This window comes from Grammomys surdaster, unplaced genomic scaffold (genome assembly GCF_004785775.1).
Source record: "Grammomys surdaster isolate TR1022 unplaced genomic scaffold, NIH_TR_1.0 130, whole genome shotgun sequence".
NCBI classification, from domain to species: Eukaryota; Metazoa; Chordata; class Mammalia; order Rodentia; family Muridae; genus Grammomys; species Grammomys surdaster.
This window is the reverse complement of record NW_021604588.1, coordinates 22,933,769-22,954,899: the sequence shown is the minus strand read 5'-3', so window position 1 is coordinate 22,954,899 and position 21,131 is coordinate 22,933,769. Positions and strand designations below refer to the sequence as shown.

At 50.0% G+C, this 21,131-nt stretch overlaps 1 protein-coding gene and 1 pseudogene across 2 annotated transcripts in view; one reads left to right on the top strand and one right to left on the bottom strand.

Moving 5' to 3' along the window:
* Positions 1–4,547: 4,547 nt before the first annotated feature.
* On the bottom strand, positions 4,548–6,723 carry LOC114615123 (annotated as a pseudogene).
* Positions 6,724–11,354: 4,631 nt separating this feature from the next.
* Positions 11,355–21,131, top strand: part of Vash2 (vasohibin 2) — a 29,715-nt gene continuing 19,938 nt past the window's right edge. For both annotated transcript variants that reach the window (XM_028760059.1, XM_028760054.1), the window contains exons 1-2: positions 11,355–11,630; positions 19,135–19,223. In XM_028760059.1, the coding sequence (XP_028615892.1) occupies positions 11,355–11,630; positions 19,135–19,223 (365 nt within the window). The remainder of the gene's footprint in view (positions 11,631–19,134; positions 19,224–21,131) is intronic.

The window sequence follows — 21,131 nt, the reverse complement described above, 5'->3', positions numbered from 1 at the left end:
CCAAAACCCCAAACAGACAAAACCTGTAATGATGACCATTGTGAGCTGTGCTGTGGGTGCTGGGAATGGAACCTGGGTCCTCTGGATGAGCAGCCAGTACTCTTAATGACTGAGCCACTTCTCTAGTCTATTAGAAACTTAAAAAAAAATTCTTTCTCTTTTAAGCATGTGACAGACAATGAAACTGACAAGTATACAGACGGAACACAGCTGGCGAGGGGGGCTCGTGACCACAGCATCTCCAAGCCATGGCTAAGGAAGAGGCAATTCACTACACACCAGCTGCCTCCTGGTGCACCATCTAACCGAGTTCTCTGTGAACGTGTGTAAGTTGGGTGCTATTGGACTAATAGTTTTCAGAAGAGGAAACATTCACAGTTGACTGAATTTACTACAAGCAGGCTTTGTGTGGGATGGTTCTGCCCGGCTTCAGGCTCAGGAAGTGTTCCAGCTTGTTTGAGGTGAGCTGGGTTAGGTGGGTGTTTGATAGGTTAGGTGTATTCAGTACATTTTTTATTTTTCTTCTATGATGCTGGGTCTTTCTACATATCCTAGAGTGGCTCGAAATTCTCTGTCTTCCTGCCTCAGCCCCCAGAGTGCTGGAATTACAGGTGTGAGTCATCACATCCAATCAAATACACTTTAAAAATCCTATTGATTTATTTAGTGTGTTTAGGTCAGAGGACAACCTTTAGGAGTCAGCTCTAATTGTGTGGGTCCTTGGGATCAAAGCTAGGCTGTCATGCTTGGAAGCCAGCACTTTTACCCACGGGGCAATCTTGCCTGCCCTCAAGGAGATTTTGGCTCACAGGGTTTTCATTTCTGAGAGTTTGGTGAGATGCAACCCGACTGTAAGCCCAGGTGCACCTGTGATTGTGATCACAAGAGGGCTGCTTCCCAAGGGAGAGATGGGCACGGGGCCATTAGCACAGAGTGGGGACAGGCCAGCAGGCTCCTCACAGGTGGCCATTGTAACAGAAGGCAGTCCTTCACTGTAGGTGACCCTCTTCCCTGGACAAACAGGAGTGCCATCCAAGAAAGTCTTCTGTCTGTTCTTTCTAGCCAAATGTCCTCAAAGCCTCTTACAATGCTGGACCCTACAAAGACTGGTGTCTGGGCCCCAGGTGCTGCCTGTAGGTTTGGGGACCCACCTCGGTCCTTGTCCTAGTCTCCTGTTTTAGTTTCTGACTCTCCTTCATGCCCCACTTTCTCCAGCAGCCCCCACACAAGGGACAAGTTGGGGAAGGAAATTGTGGGTTTTGAGTGTTGCTGCTTTTCAGTGCCTAGCCTCAGGGTGTGAGGAACAACATAACCCTTTGACAAGGACAGCCAGGAAATGCCTGTGATTAGTAATTCCTTTTTTTTTCTCTTGCTAAGATAAAGCAAAAGGAGTGGGGTGCTGTGGAGATGACTTGCTGGTAAATCAAATAAAGTGCTTGCTGTACAAGAGGAGGACCAGAGCCAGATGCCCAGGAGCAATGTGAGATACTATGAAGCCAGATATGGGACATATGCCTTTAATCCTGGGGGGGGGGGCAAAGGCTTGCAGATTTCTATGATTTTGAGGCCAGCCTAATCTACACATAACCCCTGCGCTAGGGCAGTGGGGGTGGAGAAAAGTCGGGCTTGGTGCTCAGTCTAGCTGAAACAGTGAGTTCCAGGTTCCGGAAGAGACACTCAAAAATAAGATATGGGGGCAGGGGCAGAGAAATGGCATAATAAACCTTCTGAGGGTGCTTGCAGCTAAGCCCGATGGTTCAAGTTCGAGCACTAGGACACCGCCCCCTCCCCACCTTGGTGGAAGGAGAGAACCGACTTGTGAAAATTATCCTCTGACCTCCACAGTCACGAGGCATGCGCGCCCACCACAAGTAAATAAATAATATACTGTAATTTCAAAAATGAAATGAAGAGCAATTGGTCTCAACACCAGCCTCTGGTCTCAATATGTGTCCACTGGCAAGCTCACCTTCACACACATGTACACACACCAAAACACAGAAAGATCATCTGGGGTGCAGCCCACTGATTCAGGAGGAAGTCCAGTGGACTCGAGCCTTGGCACTGAAAACGAACAAAAGAGTTACGTCAGAGACTGAGGCAGCAAAATCAATATGATGATTCGTTTTGATGTCAAATTGCCACAAATCAGAATTATGGGAGGGAGGGGGTAGGAGTTTCACCTGAAGAACTGTGATCACTGGGGGAAGACTCACCGTGCAGTGGGGTGGCCATGGCTGTGACCTTGGGGCACACCTTCTGGTAGCAGCCCAGATAGAAAGGGCGTGGTGGAAAGAGATGTGCCTTTTTCTCATTGGTCTTCCCTCTCTCTGAGCTGGTTTACCCAGTTGCATTGAGATCAGAACCAATGTTTCCAGGATTTAGCAGTGAACTAAAGAAAGACTGGTGGCTTTCCAGAAGGTGACTGCTGAAGCTCCCAGCCTCAAGAACCAGGAAACTTGCAGATTCTCAGCCTCTCAGGTGTGATTCAGCTGCTGTTGCTATTTTAACACAGGCTTGCTTAATATGTGGTGTGTGTGTGTGTGTGTGTGTGTGTGTGTGTGTGTGTGTACATCCTATTGATTTCTCCTTTAGAGAATCCTGGCTAATACAATCATAAATTAAGGTCAACCCTGAGAGAGAGGAGGGGATGGGGGAAATCAGAAGAGAGTCTGCGTTTGGGTCCAGTTCTGAGACTTGATGGTCATCACTTTATATACAAGTTGTTTAATCTTTTTGAATTTTCTCAAAGATTTTTGTATGAGAACTGCTATTTCAGTATTTGATGTAACTCATGTAAAAAGCAAGGGGCGGGGGGCAGCAAGATGGCTTCACATATGCCACTCTCTTGTCAGGAGCCAACTAGGATAGGCTAAAGCTAGCAGCTGGCCTTCCCGGAGGCAGACATTCCATGGTCTTCGATGGGTGAGCTCTGAGAGGCAAGGTCCCAAAGAGACTTCATCTCAGGATTGCTTCTTGAAGCTGTCATTATTAAATTAATATAATAATCCCTGAGCATTAGCCCACCTCTATTGAACAGATTTCCTGCAGACCAACATAAAGATGAACTTTCATGATTTAATGCTGTTTAGCTGAATTAATGATTTAATAGAATTCCTGATTTGATTAAAATAATCTTAAGAAGAAAGTTTTTACTTTTTTTGTTTTTGTTTTTTGAGACACAGTTTCTCTGTGTAAGCCTGGCTGTCCTGGAACTCACTCTGTAGACCAGGCTGGCCTCAAACTCAGAAATCCACCTGCCTCTGCCTCCCAAGTGCTGGGATTAAAGGCGTGCACCACCACTACCCGGCAGGAAGAAAGTTTTAAGAGATAGTTTTAGTTGTTTTGCTAGAAAGATGTAGTAAAGTTCAAATCAGGAATAGAATGCGCCCATTCCTCATAACAGTAAGTAAAGGTTGCATTATAAGAGATACAATGAGTTTTCATAATTACGCTAAAAAGAGAAATAGGCTTGGGACAAATTTGTGTTCAAGGAAAAGCACTCAGGTCCAAGGATGACACCACACATGTGCACTATAAGGCAAGACCATATGAAACTGAGCTTTTGGATGGAAATACCTCTTAGAACTTAATGTCACCATCCTTCTGTGACTCCCATTTTGTGTAACATTTCATCTATGAGGTAATTCTCTAAAGAACTTTTATCTAAGAAGATATAAAAAGGCCACAAAAAAAAGAAAGTAAGACAATATGGTGGCTTGGGGGACTCTGCCCCATCCATCCATCCATCCATCCATCCATGCATCCAAATGCATATGTCTGTTCATATGTACATATATATGTGTATGTATGTACCATGCATGAATACTTGTGGAGTTGGTTTTGACAGTCGGGCCCAGGCAGGATGTGGGTGTATGAGTGTACATGTGTCTATGCACATTTGTCTGTATAAAGCATCTTAATTCTTTTCCTTTCCTCTTTCTCTCTGGTTCAAAAAGAGTTAATGAGCTCCCTGGCCAGTAAGAGGCTTCTGTCTGCCTGGTAAGAAAAGGGAGTACTAGCAATAATCCTTTACTTAAGCCCCTCCCCATCCCCACAACCCCCGCCCCCAGACACAGACACTGTTAAGCAAAAGGTGATTAATTTGTCTGAAGCCATGAACTTCTGGTCCCAGTATAACTAAGAATCAAAGAGAGTAAAATTATTGACACTAAGCAGTGTTTACACTGGCAAAAACAAGTTTTGCCACCACCTCCACGGTGCCGCGCCCCTTCCTCCCCCCCACCCCCACTGTCAGGTTCTGAGCACTCTCCCTCTACCCATAGCCCAGTGGTTCTTTTTCACATCTAACTGATCAATTTTAACTTTCTTTTTTCTCCACCTTTCCTACTCACTTTCCACCACTGAGAAATTATTGAAATGTACATATGAATCACAAGTGAACTTGCAGCGGCTTAGGTAGGATCTTTGGTCAAGTCCAACAAGACTGATACTCTCCCTGGTGGTAAAAGGGAGCCAAGCGAGAGGGGACCTTCTACACTAAGGCACAGGAAGTCATGTGAAGTGAGTCTGGGGGGCCACTGGCATTACGACGACTGTTGGGAGCCTGATATCTGGTTCTCAGGTGCCGCTGTCGATTTCTCTTCTTTGGCCTCCTCTGAAGATAGACTCCTCTTTTCTGCAATTAATCTTTTTACTCCCACCATCCACTGACTGACCTCAGTCACGTGATCAACCTTGAGCGATCGGTGACGGTCATCCTGCTGCGTCCCACTGGTGATGTAAAAGTTCTTACACTAGCAGTGCCATCCTCTTCTTTACAGGTATTGACAACATCCCTCCGGCTCACCGTTCTTAAAGCAGCGCCAATCATTGGCTGATATCATCACGTACCTGATTCTTCGTGTGACCGCGGCAGTCCTCCGATGCCTGTTCCAGAGGTCTCAGCACGTCTTCTAACAGAGTCTCAGACTCAGTGACTGGGGACTTGGGGGCTCCACACCAGTAGCAGGACAGCTCCCCATGGGTGGAGGCCCGGAAGCCTTACTTGAAGGAGGTGGACGATCCACTGAAGGTGGTCCAGAAGTTTCTGGGGCTCTAGGGGATCCATCCCGTGGGGCCGGGGCCCTCTTAGTAAGGGGAGTGCATTTGGATCCACCAGTCTGAGTCCGCAGCCCGTTGGAGAATTGTGGTGGGTCGTTCCTTGTTGCTGGGCTTCACATAGAGCTGCGCCAGACCAATTTTAACTTTCTTCTGTTTGTAACTCTCTTGTTTCTGTAAAAACTTTCAACAAAAAAGCACGTTACATTCGACTTCTGAGTTCAGTTTCTAATTGATGACTTATTTATGCCGATTTCTGCCTTGTGAGGAGGGGGGCCGCGGCACACGAGACTAATTTTTCTCAGCGGTTTGTTTGCCTGAGCTGTTCGGGATCTCTGAGCCTGGGTTCAAAACTGACTTCTCCAGAGCAGATGGGCTGTGCTGTTTCCCTAACAACGCCATCAGCTTAGGCTTATGTGTGAGTTTTCCTGAATTCTCTGGGTATTAGAAGCTCAGTATTAACCAGGCATAGTGGTTTGTGCCTTTAATCTCAGCACTTGGGAGGCAGAGGCGGGTCAATCTCTGTGATTTTGAGACCGTTCTACATAATGGCCTATGTAGTGAGTTCCAGAACAGCCAGAGAGACATGAAGAGACCCTGTCTTGAAACAAAACAGACAGACAACTAATAAAGCTCAGTGTAGAAACAGGTGCATAGTTTAAAATTCTTAGAAAAAATAATGATTATGCTTTTTACCACTCAGAGTAGAGGCTCGGCAGAACTATTTTTATGCTTTCCTGAGTCAGTTACTTCGATGGACATAGGAGACAGTCAGCTTGTAAAGAGAGGAGGCTTACTGGCTCACCCTTTGGAAGGCGGGGCTTATTGGCTCACTCACCCTTTGGGAGGCGCCAATGCTGGGAACTCATGCTTTTGACCTCTGGGGATGACATCAGGAGAGTGTGATACCAGGGTCTCACAGTTCCCTTCAAGGACCTGTCTCCAGGGACCTGAAATCTCCTGAGAGGTCCCACTTCAGAGTCTCTACCACCTTAGAACAAACAAATTGGGGACCAATAATTGAACCCAGAGGCCTTAGGGAAGACATTCAACATCCAAACTGCAGCTTTGCTGTCTGGACCTAGTGCAAATTAAAGCCCACAGGGTCCTTGTGAACATTAAGTAACGAGATATACGTGGAGGGTTTAAGCTGTGCTCAGCATAGACCGAGCACTCAGTGGATGCTGCCTTCATCCTCTGTATGGCAAGACCTGCTCTCAGCACAATTAGGGAGCAATGCAAAGCAGTGTCTGAATCGCTGGTCATCTGTGCGCTTCAGATCATGGCTTGGTTTTTCCCTCACTGTCAAAGAAACACCAAGATAGACCCAGTTCAAAGGAGGGAGACAGCTTCAGCTCACAGCTTTGGAGGTTGCAGTTCACAGTTTCCAGCTCTATTGTTTCTGAGCTAAGAGAAGCAAAGGCTTCATGACAGAAGGACAAGGGTCAGGAAGCTGCTCTCATTGGGGCATCCAGTAAGCAGAGGGGACCGAGCCAGGTCAGGGGGTGCCCCCAAGGGCACACCTCCGTGGACTACTTCCCTCAGTCAGGCTCTGCTTCTATGTCTCTGACATGTCCCTACATAGTAGTACCATCCAGGGGACCATACCTTCAACATGTGAACCCGAGAGAGGGACAGTTCACACTCAAGCCAGACAGTCATGAAGTACAGAGAACATTCCAGAGGAAAGGGAGTTTTGAAAAGTCAAAAGAAAATACAGAAATACAGGCAGGCCTCTTGTCTCATGTTTTCTCTTACTGTCTTAGCCCAATCTTGCCGAATCTCATGATTTACACGATATTAGTGTTGGTATTGTGCAGGAAAGTTGATTTTCCCAGTTCAGCACATGGATACTTCCATCATCAGCTGGCTCCCAGACGGAGCATCAGAGCTGAGTCCTGGCCGCCCAAGTGCCATGCAGCTTGTCAGAGCTGCAGCGAGGAAGATCTGCGGCCAGCATGACATACACAAAAGTTGACCAAATCCTCCTGCTGAGACGATGAAGGCCTCAGCAAGGCCAGCTCCCTCTGAAGGCACTGCTAGTGACCAGTCTGTACCACAACTTTCTTCTGGATCCTCCAAATCCCTTCACGATGGGGACGTAGCTCCAATCCCCACATGATCTTCCTCATGTGCCCAGCTGTCTCCACATCTAAATGTTTCCGTCCTCCTGAGGCTATCCTTCACATTAGAGTAGGAACCCAGCCTCCTTGTCAGTTCATCATAACTAATTACCTCTCAAGGACGGTGTTTCCAAATGTCACACTCTGAGGTGCTAAGAGTTAGGCAGTCGGCATCAGATTCAATGCAGGGACACACAGAATTCTACGCACCACTGTGTGAGTTTCCCCCCATGCGACCAGTGCAAGAAATTCGTCTGGTTCTCCCTGTGTGCCAGGCACCTCCTTCCCAGCTCCTCTCAGCTACGTTTCCCTTCATAGGCCTGTGACTTATTTCACATGTTTATTCCTTTTGCTGAGCAACCACAGTCATTTCTCAGTCTTGACTAACAAGACAGCGAGATACAGCAGGCACAGATGTCTCCAAATCTGCTTTGTGTAGTGTCTCAGATTCCCAATGAAGACCAGTGGACACACAGTAGGTTTTCTCATATTATGGCTTAGGTCCCTAGAAGCTGTGTGTTAGCCCTGGTTGCTGGACAGTGTTGCTGTGGGGAGGTGGTACCATCTAGGAGACGGGCACCTATGTTAGGTTCTTTTCTCATTGTGGTGACCAATGACTTGACACTAAGAGAGGAAGGGTTTATTTGGATTCACAGTTTGAGGGCCTACAGTCCATCATGGTGGCAGATGGCTCGACAGTGGCAGGTGTGTGTAGCTGGGACCCTCACCTTGGATCTTGGAGGAAGAAGAAACAGAGCAGATTGGAAGTGGACATGGGCTATAAAACCTTAGTTCCTAATCTCAATAACCTGCTTACTCAAGTGAGGCATTAACTCCTAAAGGTTTGACAGCCTTCAGAACAGCGCCATCAGCTGGATACCAAGCATCCAAACCCATGAGGCCATGGGGGACATTTTCACATTCCAACCCACTACAGGTAGAACAAAAGGAAGTTAGGCCAGCGAGAACATCCTTTAAATGGGATGCTGGCCCTTGCTCTCTCCCACTGTTCCTCAGTACAGCTCTCAGCGCAGAAGCCTTGTGCTCCTGGACAGCACGTTCACTCAGGAGCCTGCATCTATCTTATTGGAAAAGGTGCGGCATTTCGTGCCTACCTTCCCAGTTGTGGGAAAGAGAAAACAGCAACCAGAATCCTGGGAACTGTCAGCAAATGCTATCCTCCACTGTCAGCGAATTGCAGGGCACTTCAAAGTGGGAAGGTGACCACTGTCTCTTTCTGGTGTCTAGGGTTTCTACACAGGCAAAGCAGGATTCAGGCCCTGGTTGACCAAGATGAGCAGACCTGGCTGGACTTGGTCCGTCTGTGGGCAACCATGTGACGGTGAGGTGGTGAACCTGGTTGTTGCTGTCCTTTGAGCACAGGTGTGAACTGTTTTCTCTAAGCGGTGGGCAGGCCAATTCCCAGTCCACAGAAGTGCTGCCCTGACGTTCTTTTCTGGTCTGGGGATCAGGGAAGTGGAAGGGAGAGAGATGGACTTAAAGGATGAAGTGCACACAGGAGAGAAGGGTGTTTGAGATGAGCAAACAGGCAGGTTTCCTTTTAATTAGGAATGAGATTCCCTGGGCACATTGTCCTCTGTCTCCTGATTTTTTTTCCAGATGTGCTTGTTGCCAGAGGACTGTTGAGATGGTTCCGACATAGACAGGTGTTAGTTACTGTGCTCAGTACTAACTCTCCATAGTTCCATGCCAGGGGGCTCTGTCCTGGCAGGTTTAGAACCTAGGTTCCCTCCCTGGTCCTCTACTGATCCTGGCTCCCACTCTGCCTGCCTCATAGAGGTTTCCATCCCAACCCCCACATATAGCTGAGCAGCCGGACACTGGCCCTGGGGAGGGCTCTCCCCATAGTGTCCAGCTGGGAGATTTGCTTCCCATGGTTGGACAGCTGACTCACCTGTTCAAAGCCGGTAGTTGACCTGGAGTTGACAGTGAGGCTATAACGGCCAGGCTCCTAGGTGTTCCTAAGAAAGCAGGTCGCAGTAACATGCCCTAAGAGCCAAAGGGGCTCCGGTTTTCCTCTCAGAGCAGATGAACTGTGTGTCCTGGGTTACATAACTCAGCAAGAGACAAACCTAGACTTATTTCACCTCAGAGTCAGCGGTCTGTGGCTTCTTCCACTTCAGCTTGTTCTTTCTCAAAATAAAAGGAAGAAGAGAGAGAGGAAGGGATGAAAGAAGCAAGAAGGAAGATACTGTCATTAAGAAAAGGGTACTTTGGGCTGGTGAGATGGCTCAGTAGGTACTGGCTGGCCACCAAGTCTGAGGTCCTGAGTTTGACCCCTGGAACCTACATGGTGTAAGGAGAGACTGGCCGCCAGCACTTTGTCCTCTGATCTCCACACAGGTATACACACACCCCATATACGTAGTACACCTATACACTTACACATGACAAATACAAAATGTAAAAGGTTTAAAAAGATTTATTTCTAATATTTTAAAATTACATGTCTTTGCATATATGTCAGAGTCAGCACAAGCATGGAGCGCAGGCGCCCAAGAGGCCCAACTTGTGTGATCTTCCTGGAGCTGAGAACCAGTGCTGATCCCAAAGTGCTGGTCTTCCGTAAAGACAGTGATCTTAACTCACTGAACCAATACTCCAGCCTCACGAGCAATGTGTATACAAGCACACACACACATGCACACAGGACCCGAGAGTTCAAGTTCATCCTTTTCTACATAGCAAGTCTGAGGCTAGCCTGGGTGCCGTGATACCACAAAAAAAAAAAAAAGAAGAAGAGAGAGAGAGAAAGAGAAAAGAAGATGAAGATGAAGACGAAGAGGAGGGGAATCTATGGGAAGGCCACTCTCTTGTCTTCAAGCATCCCTCTTCAAACCAGTTGCTACTGCAGAACAGAAGGAGCTTGACTGGCCTCTTGCGTCTCACAGCAGCTTGGGTTGAGGAACCTTGTTATCCATGGTTACTAATAGAGGATGCAAGGCTGTACCCACTTGTTAATCTAGGGAGAAACTTGTAATGGAAGATTTAGACAAGTTGGCCATTCGGATAACCACTCAGAACCCTGTGTAGGACGGGGTCACTGTGAACGCTGCTCCACCAGACCCACTACCTCTGAATCACATCTTCTGGCCTTAGCTGCTGCGCCTCTGGCCAAGGGAAACTGGATCTTAGTCCCTGGATAGTCGCTCCAGCTCCGCGGGGCTCCCAGGACACCTCAGCATCGGATTTCGCGTGGCAGCCCAGCTTCCCTAACTCGGATCCCCTCCCGCCAGGGAACCCTGGGACCAATCGCAGAGCTGCACAGCTCCGGGTTGTAGAGTCCCAAGCTCGGGACCCGCCCCTCTTTGTTGCGGTGTCCAATGGCCGCATTCGGAACATCGGCGGCTGCCCGGGTGACTCAGTTATATGTCACAGAGTAACATTCGAGAATGGGACGTGGAATGAGGCGACGACCGCCTCAGCTCCAACAGCCTTCTGCAGCAATGAGGCCGGCCCGAGGTGGGTCCCCGGGCCCCGCGCGCTTCGTGGCGGCCCGCAGCTGCCACTCGCGGTGCCCGCGCGGGACCCGCGGGAAGGGGGCGGCGCTGCGCTTGCCCGGGAACCCCGGCTGGAGCCGCCCCTCGCGCGCCAGGGTTCGGGGGGCTTCCGGGAAGACGCCAGGCCTCCCTAACAAGCGGAGGCTGCTGCGGCGCCCTCGCGCCGGCCCCGGGCGCTCACGTGCCCGCCCGCTCTGGGTCGGTGGCAGTCCACCACATCTGGGGACCCAGGGATGCGTGAAGCTGGAGGGAACCCTCGAGTCTCCTTGCCACACTGCTGTCTTGCTTCTTCCTACCCCGTCCCCTCCTCACCCCGCGCTCCCTGCATGCCTCCCCATCCCCGAGTGCAGCTGGGTGTGAGGCTTCGTGGCGTCTTTCCAGCCGCCGTGCTAGGTAATCGGCGGGGCTGGAGGCTCGCGTTAGTCCTGAGGGGGTGGGTCTGGGGCAGCCAGGCGGGGGGTGGGCGGGAACCCCCATCCCTGTCTTACTGAGAGCCGCAGTGTCTGCTGTTTCGGCTGCTTTCAGGCTCGGCCGGTGAGCGGGGTTCCCTTCACGCGTCCTGCGGCCGCGAGAGTTAAAGGCCACCCCCGCGGGGCCCTGATCCCCGGCGTGCCCGCGTCCTCCGCCCCCTCGCCGCGTGCCCCTCACCATGACCGGCTCCGCCGCCGACACTCATCGCTGCCCCCACCCCAAAAGCACCAAAAGCACCCGGTCCCGGAGCAGCCACGCACGGCCCGTGAGCCTCGCCACTAGCGGGGGCTCGGAGGAGGAGGACAAAGACGGCGGGGTGCTGTTCCACGTGAACAAGAGCGGGTTCCCGATCGACAGCCACACCTGGGAGCGGATGTGGCTGCATGTTGCCAAGGTCCATCCCAGAGGGGGAGAGATGGTAGGCGCCATCAGAAACGCTACCTTCCTGGCTAAGGTCAGTGGCTTGGCTGGGGAGGGTGGGATGGGCGGGATGGGTGGGATGGGACCGGTTCAGCCCGGGCAAGAGCAGGGAGAAGGGACCTCCGGCTCCTCCAGCAGGGATGTCCAGCTACTGAGTCCTGTCTTCCTGTTCTGCTGCCAACAGGGGCAGGCAGGGGGCTTGCTGGCTTGGCCAAATCCATTATGTACTCAGCTCCTGTAATATCTTCATCAAAAGCTAATGTCGCCAGGTCAACACCAGCCACTACAAGAAAGCATAGAAAGCCAGGGTCCACACTGCTTGTCCTCCATGCGTGTTTTACTCTCCCTTCTCCCTCCCCCTTCCCCCTGGTAAATGATTTATGGAGCCGTGAGTGAATTTGTAATCAATCAGCCAGACCTCTCAATGTCATTTCTAGACTTTTTGCCAACATCTTCATCATCACCAGCTTCCTCTCCTTTTCCTCTTTCTCTTCCTCCGCCTCCTCTTTTTTTACGACAGTCATTTTTGATTTTTATCTCTGAAACTTACAGAGAACAGTGACTTGTCTCTTACTAGCCTACCTGGCGCCAAGGAAGCGTTTGGCTGTGACTTAAAGGGACTTTCCAGGACACAGGATGAATTAGTCTCCAGGGTAAAGGGAGACACCAAGTGAAGCTCTCTTTTTACTCTGGAGAGCAGCCAGGGAGCGATTGAGCTCAGTGGCCAAGGATATGGTTACAGAGAGACATGTCCTCTGGTGGGAGTGTCCTGTTATATAAAATGAAAGCCAGGTGTGTGGCCGTGGAGATGGCTTCCCTGGACTCTAGGGACCCTGTTTGCTGAGCAGACTCCTGAGAAGATTCAGGAATCTCATATCCCAGAGTCATGGCAGCAGTAAGTCCCAGTCCTGCCTGGCAATAGCTGAGCATGCAAACCCACAGGCCAAAAGGCTATGTGTGCCCTTGGGGAAGTGGAGGAGGCTCTGTGCTTCCTGCTTCATCGTGTTTTATCATTGTGCTAGGGAGAGAGTTTATTCTGTCCAAATAGGAGCTTGCCTATGCTAGAAGCTTGTCTGTGGGAGCATGAGCAGTAATAATCCCTGCTCTCCAACATGGGCAGCCCTGGCTCTGACTTCAGCATCTTTCTCTGCTTACTATGAGTCACCAGAATCCTTAAACATGGAAGAGTTGGGCAGAGGGAGCAGAGACTGGATGCCACTGTCTTGAGCTGGCTTTCTGAATCTTGCACCTCGCTCACTGTGCCTTCATCCTTACCCCAGTTCCATGTGCAGGAGTCCTTCTCCATGTGACAAGCACTGGATCTTCCTATTGGTGAAGATGTCTCTCAAGTCCTCCCCAGAGGAAGGCAGGGTATGAGACAGTGGGAATCTGCCTCTGTTCTCTGTGGCCTCCTCTTCCTTTACGTCTCTCCTCTCCCCTTCTCCCTGTCCCTTCTTTCTCCACTTTTTTCTCCTCCTCCCTCTTCTTCCTCTTCTTCATCTCCCTTTTCCTTCTCCTCTTTAACAAGTCTATCTGCCCTTTCTTGGACTGTGGCTGGTTTGTCACAGATGCAGTATTCTAAATGTCCACGAGGCAGTTTAGAACGTAGGTTTCCACTCCCTGAGACTAACACTTGATGTTTCCCAGATTGTAGCCGAGAGCTTCCTTTTTATAAAGAGAAATTCCAGGCAGGAAAGGTGACGAATACCTGTACTCTTAGCACTCAAGAGGGAGAAGCAAGAAGATTATAAATTAAAGGCCATCTTGGGCCTCACAGTGAGTTCAAAGAGAGCCTGCAATGTGTAGTGAGACCTTGTTTCAAAAAAGAAGAACATTCCCTTTTCTTCTATGTATCTTGTTGTATTTTCATTGTAACCAAACACTTCCTGACAGCTGCTGATAAGCCAGGCCTTCCTCAGCCCAGTGCAGGCATTTGCCTGCTTTCGTTTGGTTTTTGTTTTATTTGTTCGTTTTCTGAGACAGGGTCTCACACTAAGGCCTTGGCTGTCCTGGAACTGGCTATGTAGTCCCTGCTGGCCTCTAACTCATAGATCTCTGCCTCTCTTCCTCCTGCCTGGTCCTCTTCATTTATTTTTTTTAAATTTTGAAGGTTTATTTTCTGTGTATAGGTGCTTTGCTGGCATCTGTGTCTGTACACCATGTGCGTGAGTACTCACAAAGGTCAGAAGAAGGTGTTGAATCCTCTAGAACAGATGTTAGAGACAGCTGTGAGTCACCGTGGGTACTGGGAATTGAACCCAGTCCTCTGCAACACCAGCCAGTGCTCTTCACCACTGAGCCATCTCTCCAACCCCGTTTCCGTTCTTTGACTAGGTCTTGGTTATATCTGAGACTAGCCCTCATTATAAGTGAGGCTAGCCCTGAAATTTATGATCCTCTTGCCTCAGCATTCTGAATTCTGGGCTTATAGCATGTCCCACTACCCCTGGTGATGAGGGGTCTTTAAATTTGAATAGGACTGTATGATTTAATTTTCTAGTGTTGCTTATTTGGTTTTTGTTTGGTTTTGATTTTTGAGAGGTTCTTAGGTAGCCTAGGTTAGTCTCAAATTCACTCTGCTGAGGCTGGACCTCCTGGCTCCACCATTCCCAGTGAGTCTCAATAGCTGGCTCTCCATCCCTATCCCCCTCACTGGCACCTCCTGGCCTCAATATCCCCCAAACCCTGGCTCCTCCCCAGGCCCAGGCAAGCTGATGTCAAGCTGCTCTGTCAGACACTGTTCCTCTCCACTCCAGGGCTTGCAGTCTCTCCTGGGGCCACGTCATTCTCCTTTAGCCAAGCCAATACTATGTTGTGAGGAATTTGCACCATCGGAGGGTGGTGGGACTGTGAGTGGAGAAGGAGGATTGGTGAATTTGGCAGGAGTAATACTGCAGCAACAGAATGTGGACTGAGGCAATATGGTATCCAGAGCAAGTTCCCAGGGTCCATGAGCACGGATGGCGTGTCCAGGACGTTCTGTGATGGACCATAGTAAGTTCTGTCTGAAGGCTTGGGTGGGTAGGGGTGAGTATCACTTGAGATCTTCTATCCAAATTTCATCTGCATTCTTCTCCACGAGTGGCTACTGAGCCAAGCGAGCACCTGGCAATCCAGGCTTTTACTGGGATAATTTAAGAAAAAAGATCAAAAGTCACTGGGGTTACACAGGATGGGCAGAGAGTGACAGAGAGGCAGGTGCAGAAGGAGCAGCTGACCCTTCTAGGTCTGGCTGTAGGGCCTCCTCCTAGTGTCCAGAGGTCAACTTAGCTGTGGCAGGACACCAGGGCCCTCAGCAGGAAACGTCACTCGGTTTCCTGCAGCCCCCACCTGTGTATGTGTCTCATTTTCACAGTGATTCCAAATTCAGAAAGAGTTCACATCAGAGGGCCGAGCGCTGACTTCATGAAGTGTGAGCAGAGATCTGAGACTCTCCACAGGCTCTGCCCCTGCACCCTGTGCTCTCAGGATTCTCCCTCCCTTCCTTGTCCTGGATTTAGAATTATCCCCCTTGTCTGTCTGAATCCTCCCAAAGTGTGACTCCAGGAACTCCGTCCCAGATCACAGGCTGGGACCCTTTGATGCAGGAGCCTGGGGCCATTCTGGAATTGTGGCTGCTCCATGCAGCCTCCCCCAGGTTTCCAGAAGGTTCTTTTTGTCGGCCGCCTGTGCAGTGAAAGAAATGTTTCGGTTCTCCTTGTTCCTGTTAAAGGTTGCTCCCGCTGGGGCCTCTTGCTGCCTCCCTGCTCCAGGCCTGGCTTCCCTTCCTTTCTTCTACAGCATGGAAATTACAGGACTGTGCTCACCTGTGGGCCTCCATCTTGCCTTCTGTCAGCTCTCTTGTTTGGCAAGGAGGAAGTGGAGAGGCAGGCTGCCAGACTCTGTGGTCTCATTATTCTTCTCTGCTCACTGCGTACCCTCTTCTTCCAAATCCTTAAAACTTGCCTGGGCTTCCTGGCCAGCACAGGGAACTGCCTTTCAGAGTATGCCAACTAACAGGAAGAGTGGAAGATGACACTTTACAGGGCCTTAGGTTGTATTTAAGCTATCAGTGAACTTAACCTTTTCCAGAGGGTCATTATTTGCATTTCTCCTTTAGTAAAACACTTCCTTGTTTTTTATGGTAAAGTGCAGGATACATGACCTACCTTTCATCATTTTGAATGTATGGCTGTCGTTGTTTGGGATCCTGAATGTCCCCAGAGGCCCACCTGTTGAAGGCTTAGCCCCCAGCCTAGGATGCTTTTCAGAGGTGGGGCCTAGCAGGAAGGACCTAGGTAACTGGGCAGAGTGCCCTAGAATCAGAACACTGGCTCCTCTCCCTGCCACCGCCATTTCTTGAATTCCATGAGGTGAACAGACCTCTTTCCCGTGCTTACTCCATGAAAGCATGAACCTATAGTTACAAGTAACCGTGAGCTCTGAAACTGTGAGACAAAACCACCTTTGTTCTCTATAAGCTTGTTGTCTCAGGTGCTTTGTCACAGTGATAGAAAGTTCTAGACACACATGTGAGGTCAGACAGGTGTTGGTCACCTTTCACCCTGTGGGTTCGGGAATTGAACTCAGGTCATCAGACTTGAGCCAAAGGCCTCCTGCTGAGCTTTCTCCCGGACCCCAGTACTGACTGTTTTGAGGCTGTTTTACTTCAGGATTCACCCTATGTCAATGTGTCCCCAGTATATGCCTGCTTTTGAAAAGTAACTAGCATTTGTCTGTGTTGGGATGGAGTTTTGTTTATTCATTCTGTCCACTCAGAGGCGCTGAGCTGACCCTGCTTTTTCATGGCTGCCTAAGGAGCTGTCTTATGACTGCCTGTGAGACTAAGACACCAACCATCCCCTTAGCAGCGTGTGTTGAACTTGGCGACGGAGTTCTTATCTCCTATTGGGTAGGGAGATGTCCTCAAGAAGCAACATCTCACGGTTGTGTGCTGCTGATCCAGAGCCTCTCTAGTCCAGCTCCTGGGAGCATGTCAGTGATGGATAACAGCCCAGCTTATACCTGTGTCCCATGTACCGCTTTCGCCATGCTGCCTTCTCACACAGCAGGCCGTATTGTCCCACGGCAGCTCCGAGGGCAGAAGAGGCAGTGTTGCTGTCTATCTGGATGCAAGTGGAAGCTCTGGGATCCTGTCAAGTCCATAGCTGGTAGGAGACAAAGCAGGGATTCAAACCATTCCGAACTAAGGTATATGTCTCATCATAACCCCCTCAGGGGGAGGGCCCTCTGGCTTACATCCAGATCCAGCAGGAACATTGGCTGCCCGAGGTGCCGTTCGAAGTTGCCCCCGGGCTGAGCCCCTGCCAGCTTGCCTGACATCACAGTGAATTGAAGCTGACGATATCTTGCAGTGAGCCACCTTGGCTCCCCGCACCACAGCCCTGCCTGCTACAGCCCATGTGGGGAACGCTTACATTTGTCCTCCTGCTTGGGAGCAAGTGTGACCACAGGCAGCTGAGGTAACTGTGCAGCTGTTTCTCTAAATCCCTTGGGTGCCATTGGCGGCTATTCTGAGGCCCAGCTGCTTTCTGAGACCTACTCTGTGAGCTCCCTGGGATGGAGGGGGCTGGAAATAACTCCATGGTCAGCTCAGCTCCCAAAGTGGACTCTGAGCCAAGTCATGGGCTATGCGTGTGGGAACTCGCTCTCATGTCCCGTCGCTCTCCTCTCCACCTTTCTTGGATGGGATTTCCCTCTCCCTTCCTTCCCTGCTCCTGTGCATCCTGCTCTGTGCTTGGCCTAGAGCTTACCACATGAAGATGCTGAGCAAGGGTCTGTTCCTCGGCCTACCTTCTCTTCTCACCTCTCTCTGAAGCCTCTGTTCGGTTCTTACAGAGGTTTGGTAGACATGTGGGTGTTAATGTGAAAAGCACAAGGAAGTCTCCATGATTGCGAAAGTTTATTGGACAGAGAATTCAATGTGTGACTTGGTGTGTGTGAAACTGTTTATGTGGGTGTGTGTGCCTGTCTCTCGCTAACTGTGTGTGTGTGTGTGTGTGTGTGTGAGAGAGAGAGAGAGAGAGAGAGAGAGAGAGAGAGAGAGAGAGAGAGAAGTGTGTGTGTTCTCTCTTGATAACTCTGTGTGGGGGAGAGGAGGGGAAAGAATGAAGTCATGGGAACATCTGTTCACATTGGAGCCTTTTCCCCTCCAAAGTGACTCTCCCAGACAGGGAGTTGGAGTTGAAGTGTCAGAGAGAAAATGTAGCTTGCAGATCAGTTGAGCCCGTGTGTATGCCCACATAGCCACGCATGTGCTCACACATATACATAGCGCCTTGGTTCTGATGTGCCAAGTGTGACTGCTTCCCTTCCAGCTGTAGGGACAGTTTCTATGAATTTAGAACACCTCAAAGTCAAGGCTGAGTAGAGGCACCGAGAAGAAACTATCAGCAGAGAACGTTTTTCGGTAAATGCAGCCAAAGTCACACAAATGGCAAAGCGCCTGCTACCCTGTGCTCAGAGCACCATGCCCATCTGTCACTGCATGGCAGAGCCTGTGCTTGGAGAGCCAGGAAGTCTTTAGGTGGTGTCTGGCACTGCTGCCTAGCTAGGCTGTCCATAGTTCTGCTTCCCCTTCCGTCTGCAAAGCTGGCCCTGTTTTCTCCAAGGATGAGACTAACTTGCTTTTCATTCTTTCTGCTTCTTATGAAGAAGCTAACGCCTAGAAGAGCCTCCTCTCTCAAACCTGCATCCAGAGGGAACAAGTTTCTTTGTCACCAATGATGTGGCCCACCACCAACATGGAGAAGATGAGGAGTCAGTGGGGGGATAAACAAACCCTAATGTGTTCCTGGCTGGCTGGCGTCCTCATGTCTTGGGAGTGGTTTGCTCGAATGCTGACTGCAGGCACTTGGGAGAGCTGTCTGGGCTGCCATGAGTCTAGGATAAGGTTCATGAGGCAGGGGCATGGCACTTACCAGGGAAGAGTCGAGGCAAGAGGAGGGCCTTACTTAATCTCGAACTCAGGAAAAGGACTAAGTAGAGAAAACGGTGGGCATGCGAAGAGTGTGGTATTGAAAACAATGCCTATGGCTGGCCTGCCATTCTGCCATTTGTCTTGTGGCCTGTGTCAACAATGTTCAAGGGGGAACACATAGAAAAGGGTCACTATTAGCCATGCTGTAGAATGGGTCAAGAGATAAAAAATTAAGAATCAGTGAAGCACCTTGGGGTTCTCTCTGGGACAGTCTTGATGGGAGACTCCAGGGGACATGGTCCTTGGCCTCAACAGGGGAGTTATATTCCCATAGAGAAGGCCAACTGTGTTAAAATCAATGTCAGGCGGGCCACTGAGAACCATAGCTCAGAGTGGAGTATATCTGGAGGGAGCTTAGAGGGTCCTTCAATGGTGGACCAACTATCTTAGGAGTCAGATGGTGTGGGGGAGGTGCCATATCAACAGGTGACTGACTATACTGAGTGTGTGTCTGCTCCCGGGAGTGGCTGTCACTTGGTTTCAGTCCCATGCCTGCTCCAGGAGCTGTACCAGAGCAAACCCTTGATAACATGAGTCCCTTCTCTCTGTCTCTCTGTAGCCTTCAATTCCCCAGGTTCCAAACTACAGGTTGTCCATGTCGATCCCAGACTGGCTCCAGACCATCCAGAATTACATGAAGACACTACAGTATCCTTCAAGCCAGGGGTTGAGCACCCCAGACAAGGGACAGGAGTGGTGATTGCAAGCTGAGTGCTATATCTGTTGCCTTTGATCGCCTGAAGCTCTAAGGCTGGTGACACAGGTGCTGGAGAGCACCCTTGAGTAAGAGCTTACAGCCTGTGACAGCAGTGACCAGAACAGCCAGAGCTTGTCCCTCAGAGGTGAAGTTGATCTGCCTTCAGGCTGTAACTTCTCTTTTCCCCCTTCCCTGCCCCTGTCCCCTAACATCCCTTCTTTCCATCCTTCTATTTTCTCTACTTCTTTGTTCCATTCTCCCTTTTCTACATGACCAGCATCTCCTTCTCCTCCTGACCTTCCTGACCTTCCTTCTCTCACTTGCTTTAACACATTCCTGCTCTCTCATGATCCCAGCAAGCCAGGTAGGTGACTTCGTCCCAGCTGTACATGCAGGGTTTGGGGGGGGGGGGGGTCCGCAGTGGGACTCCTACTTCAACTCAAACTGAAAGAGCTACTGAGAATCCTGAGGGTTCAGTTACACATGCTTTTTTTGGTTACCTCAGTGCCCTCGAGTTATTTACAGTCAGGGTTGGTTAGTTCCATTCTGCTGGTCCCTCAGAAGCAGCTGTGGGGACAAAGGAGCAGAGGTCATGGCTGCACGTGGCTTTTGGTGTTTACCAGCACAAGAGTGAAATGGGGACCCTCTCCAGTGTGCTTCTCTGGAGGTTGTGCTTGGGTTGACTGTGAGGAGAGGCCCAGGCGTGTTGGCTTGCCTTCTGCTTGCTTCTCCCCAGCCTTGAGGATGAGCATACTTAAGGAAGCATAGGCCTGGGTTCCCCCATTCTCTGCTGCAGGAAAGAACAATTCTGTCTCCTGAAGGGGCCAGACAGCAGCACCTTCCCAGGGCTACCTAGCACCCTGGAGAACAGCCCCTACTCTGCTCATTAAGATCCATTACTTTATTAGCCTGTCAGTTTCTGCCTCACAAGCCCTCTTTCCTATGTGTCGTCATCCCCATGGAGTCCGGCTGCCTCAGTGGGAGATGATAGCTCTCTCCAGAGAGAGGCTGGCAGCCCAAGGCCCCACCAAAGTTATTGGATATTGCTTCTCTTCTCCATAAGTGAGACTCCACGTGGATTGTTGCTGGTTTTTGAGGGACACAAACACCTTCTCAAACAGACCCAGGCCCCAGGAGCTGTGCTTCTTTCAGTTGTTACTGTCACCAAACATCCCAGGTAACCTAAAGTTAGAACGGCTCTCATGTCTATCTAGGACGAGGCCTTCCCAAGGAGAGTGAGCCAGCATGCGCTTCATCAGTAGGGACAAATTTGCATGTGTTTTGCATATCATTTTCTCACACTGCTATAAAACCTGCCACAAACTCAGCTCAGTCACCATGGCTCTTGAAGGGCCCCCTTTTTACCTTTTCTCTGACGCATTAATGAAGGCTGCTAGCCTAGATTACTGACTGCAGGGACAGCAATGAGGCACCAGGGGACCAGGGACCAGGTCCTTAGGTCTTGGGAGCTATCATCAAGGGAGGCAGAATAGAAACTCTCTCTGCCTTCTTGGTTCTTGTTCTGGACACGGGTGCCAGCACATGGTGATTGCTTGGGGCCATTCCTAATCACACATGCGTTCAGCTGTCAGTGGAGGTTTTTTTTGATGGGACTGACTCTGCCTTCCCCTGGCACAGAATTCCAGAGGCCGTGAACGGGAATGCTAGTCTTTGTGTGTGTCTAGAAAGAGAGATCATGGCTTTTCTAGGCATAGGAAACCTGCCCAGGAGCTCTGCATTTCAGACAGGGAAGGCTGGAGAGAAACTTCCAGAAGCTCAGCTATTAGCCACAAGGAACTTAGAGAACATAGCTAGACAACTTTTTATTACTTATGTATGGATTAATCTTACTTTGTAGA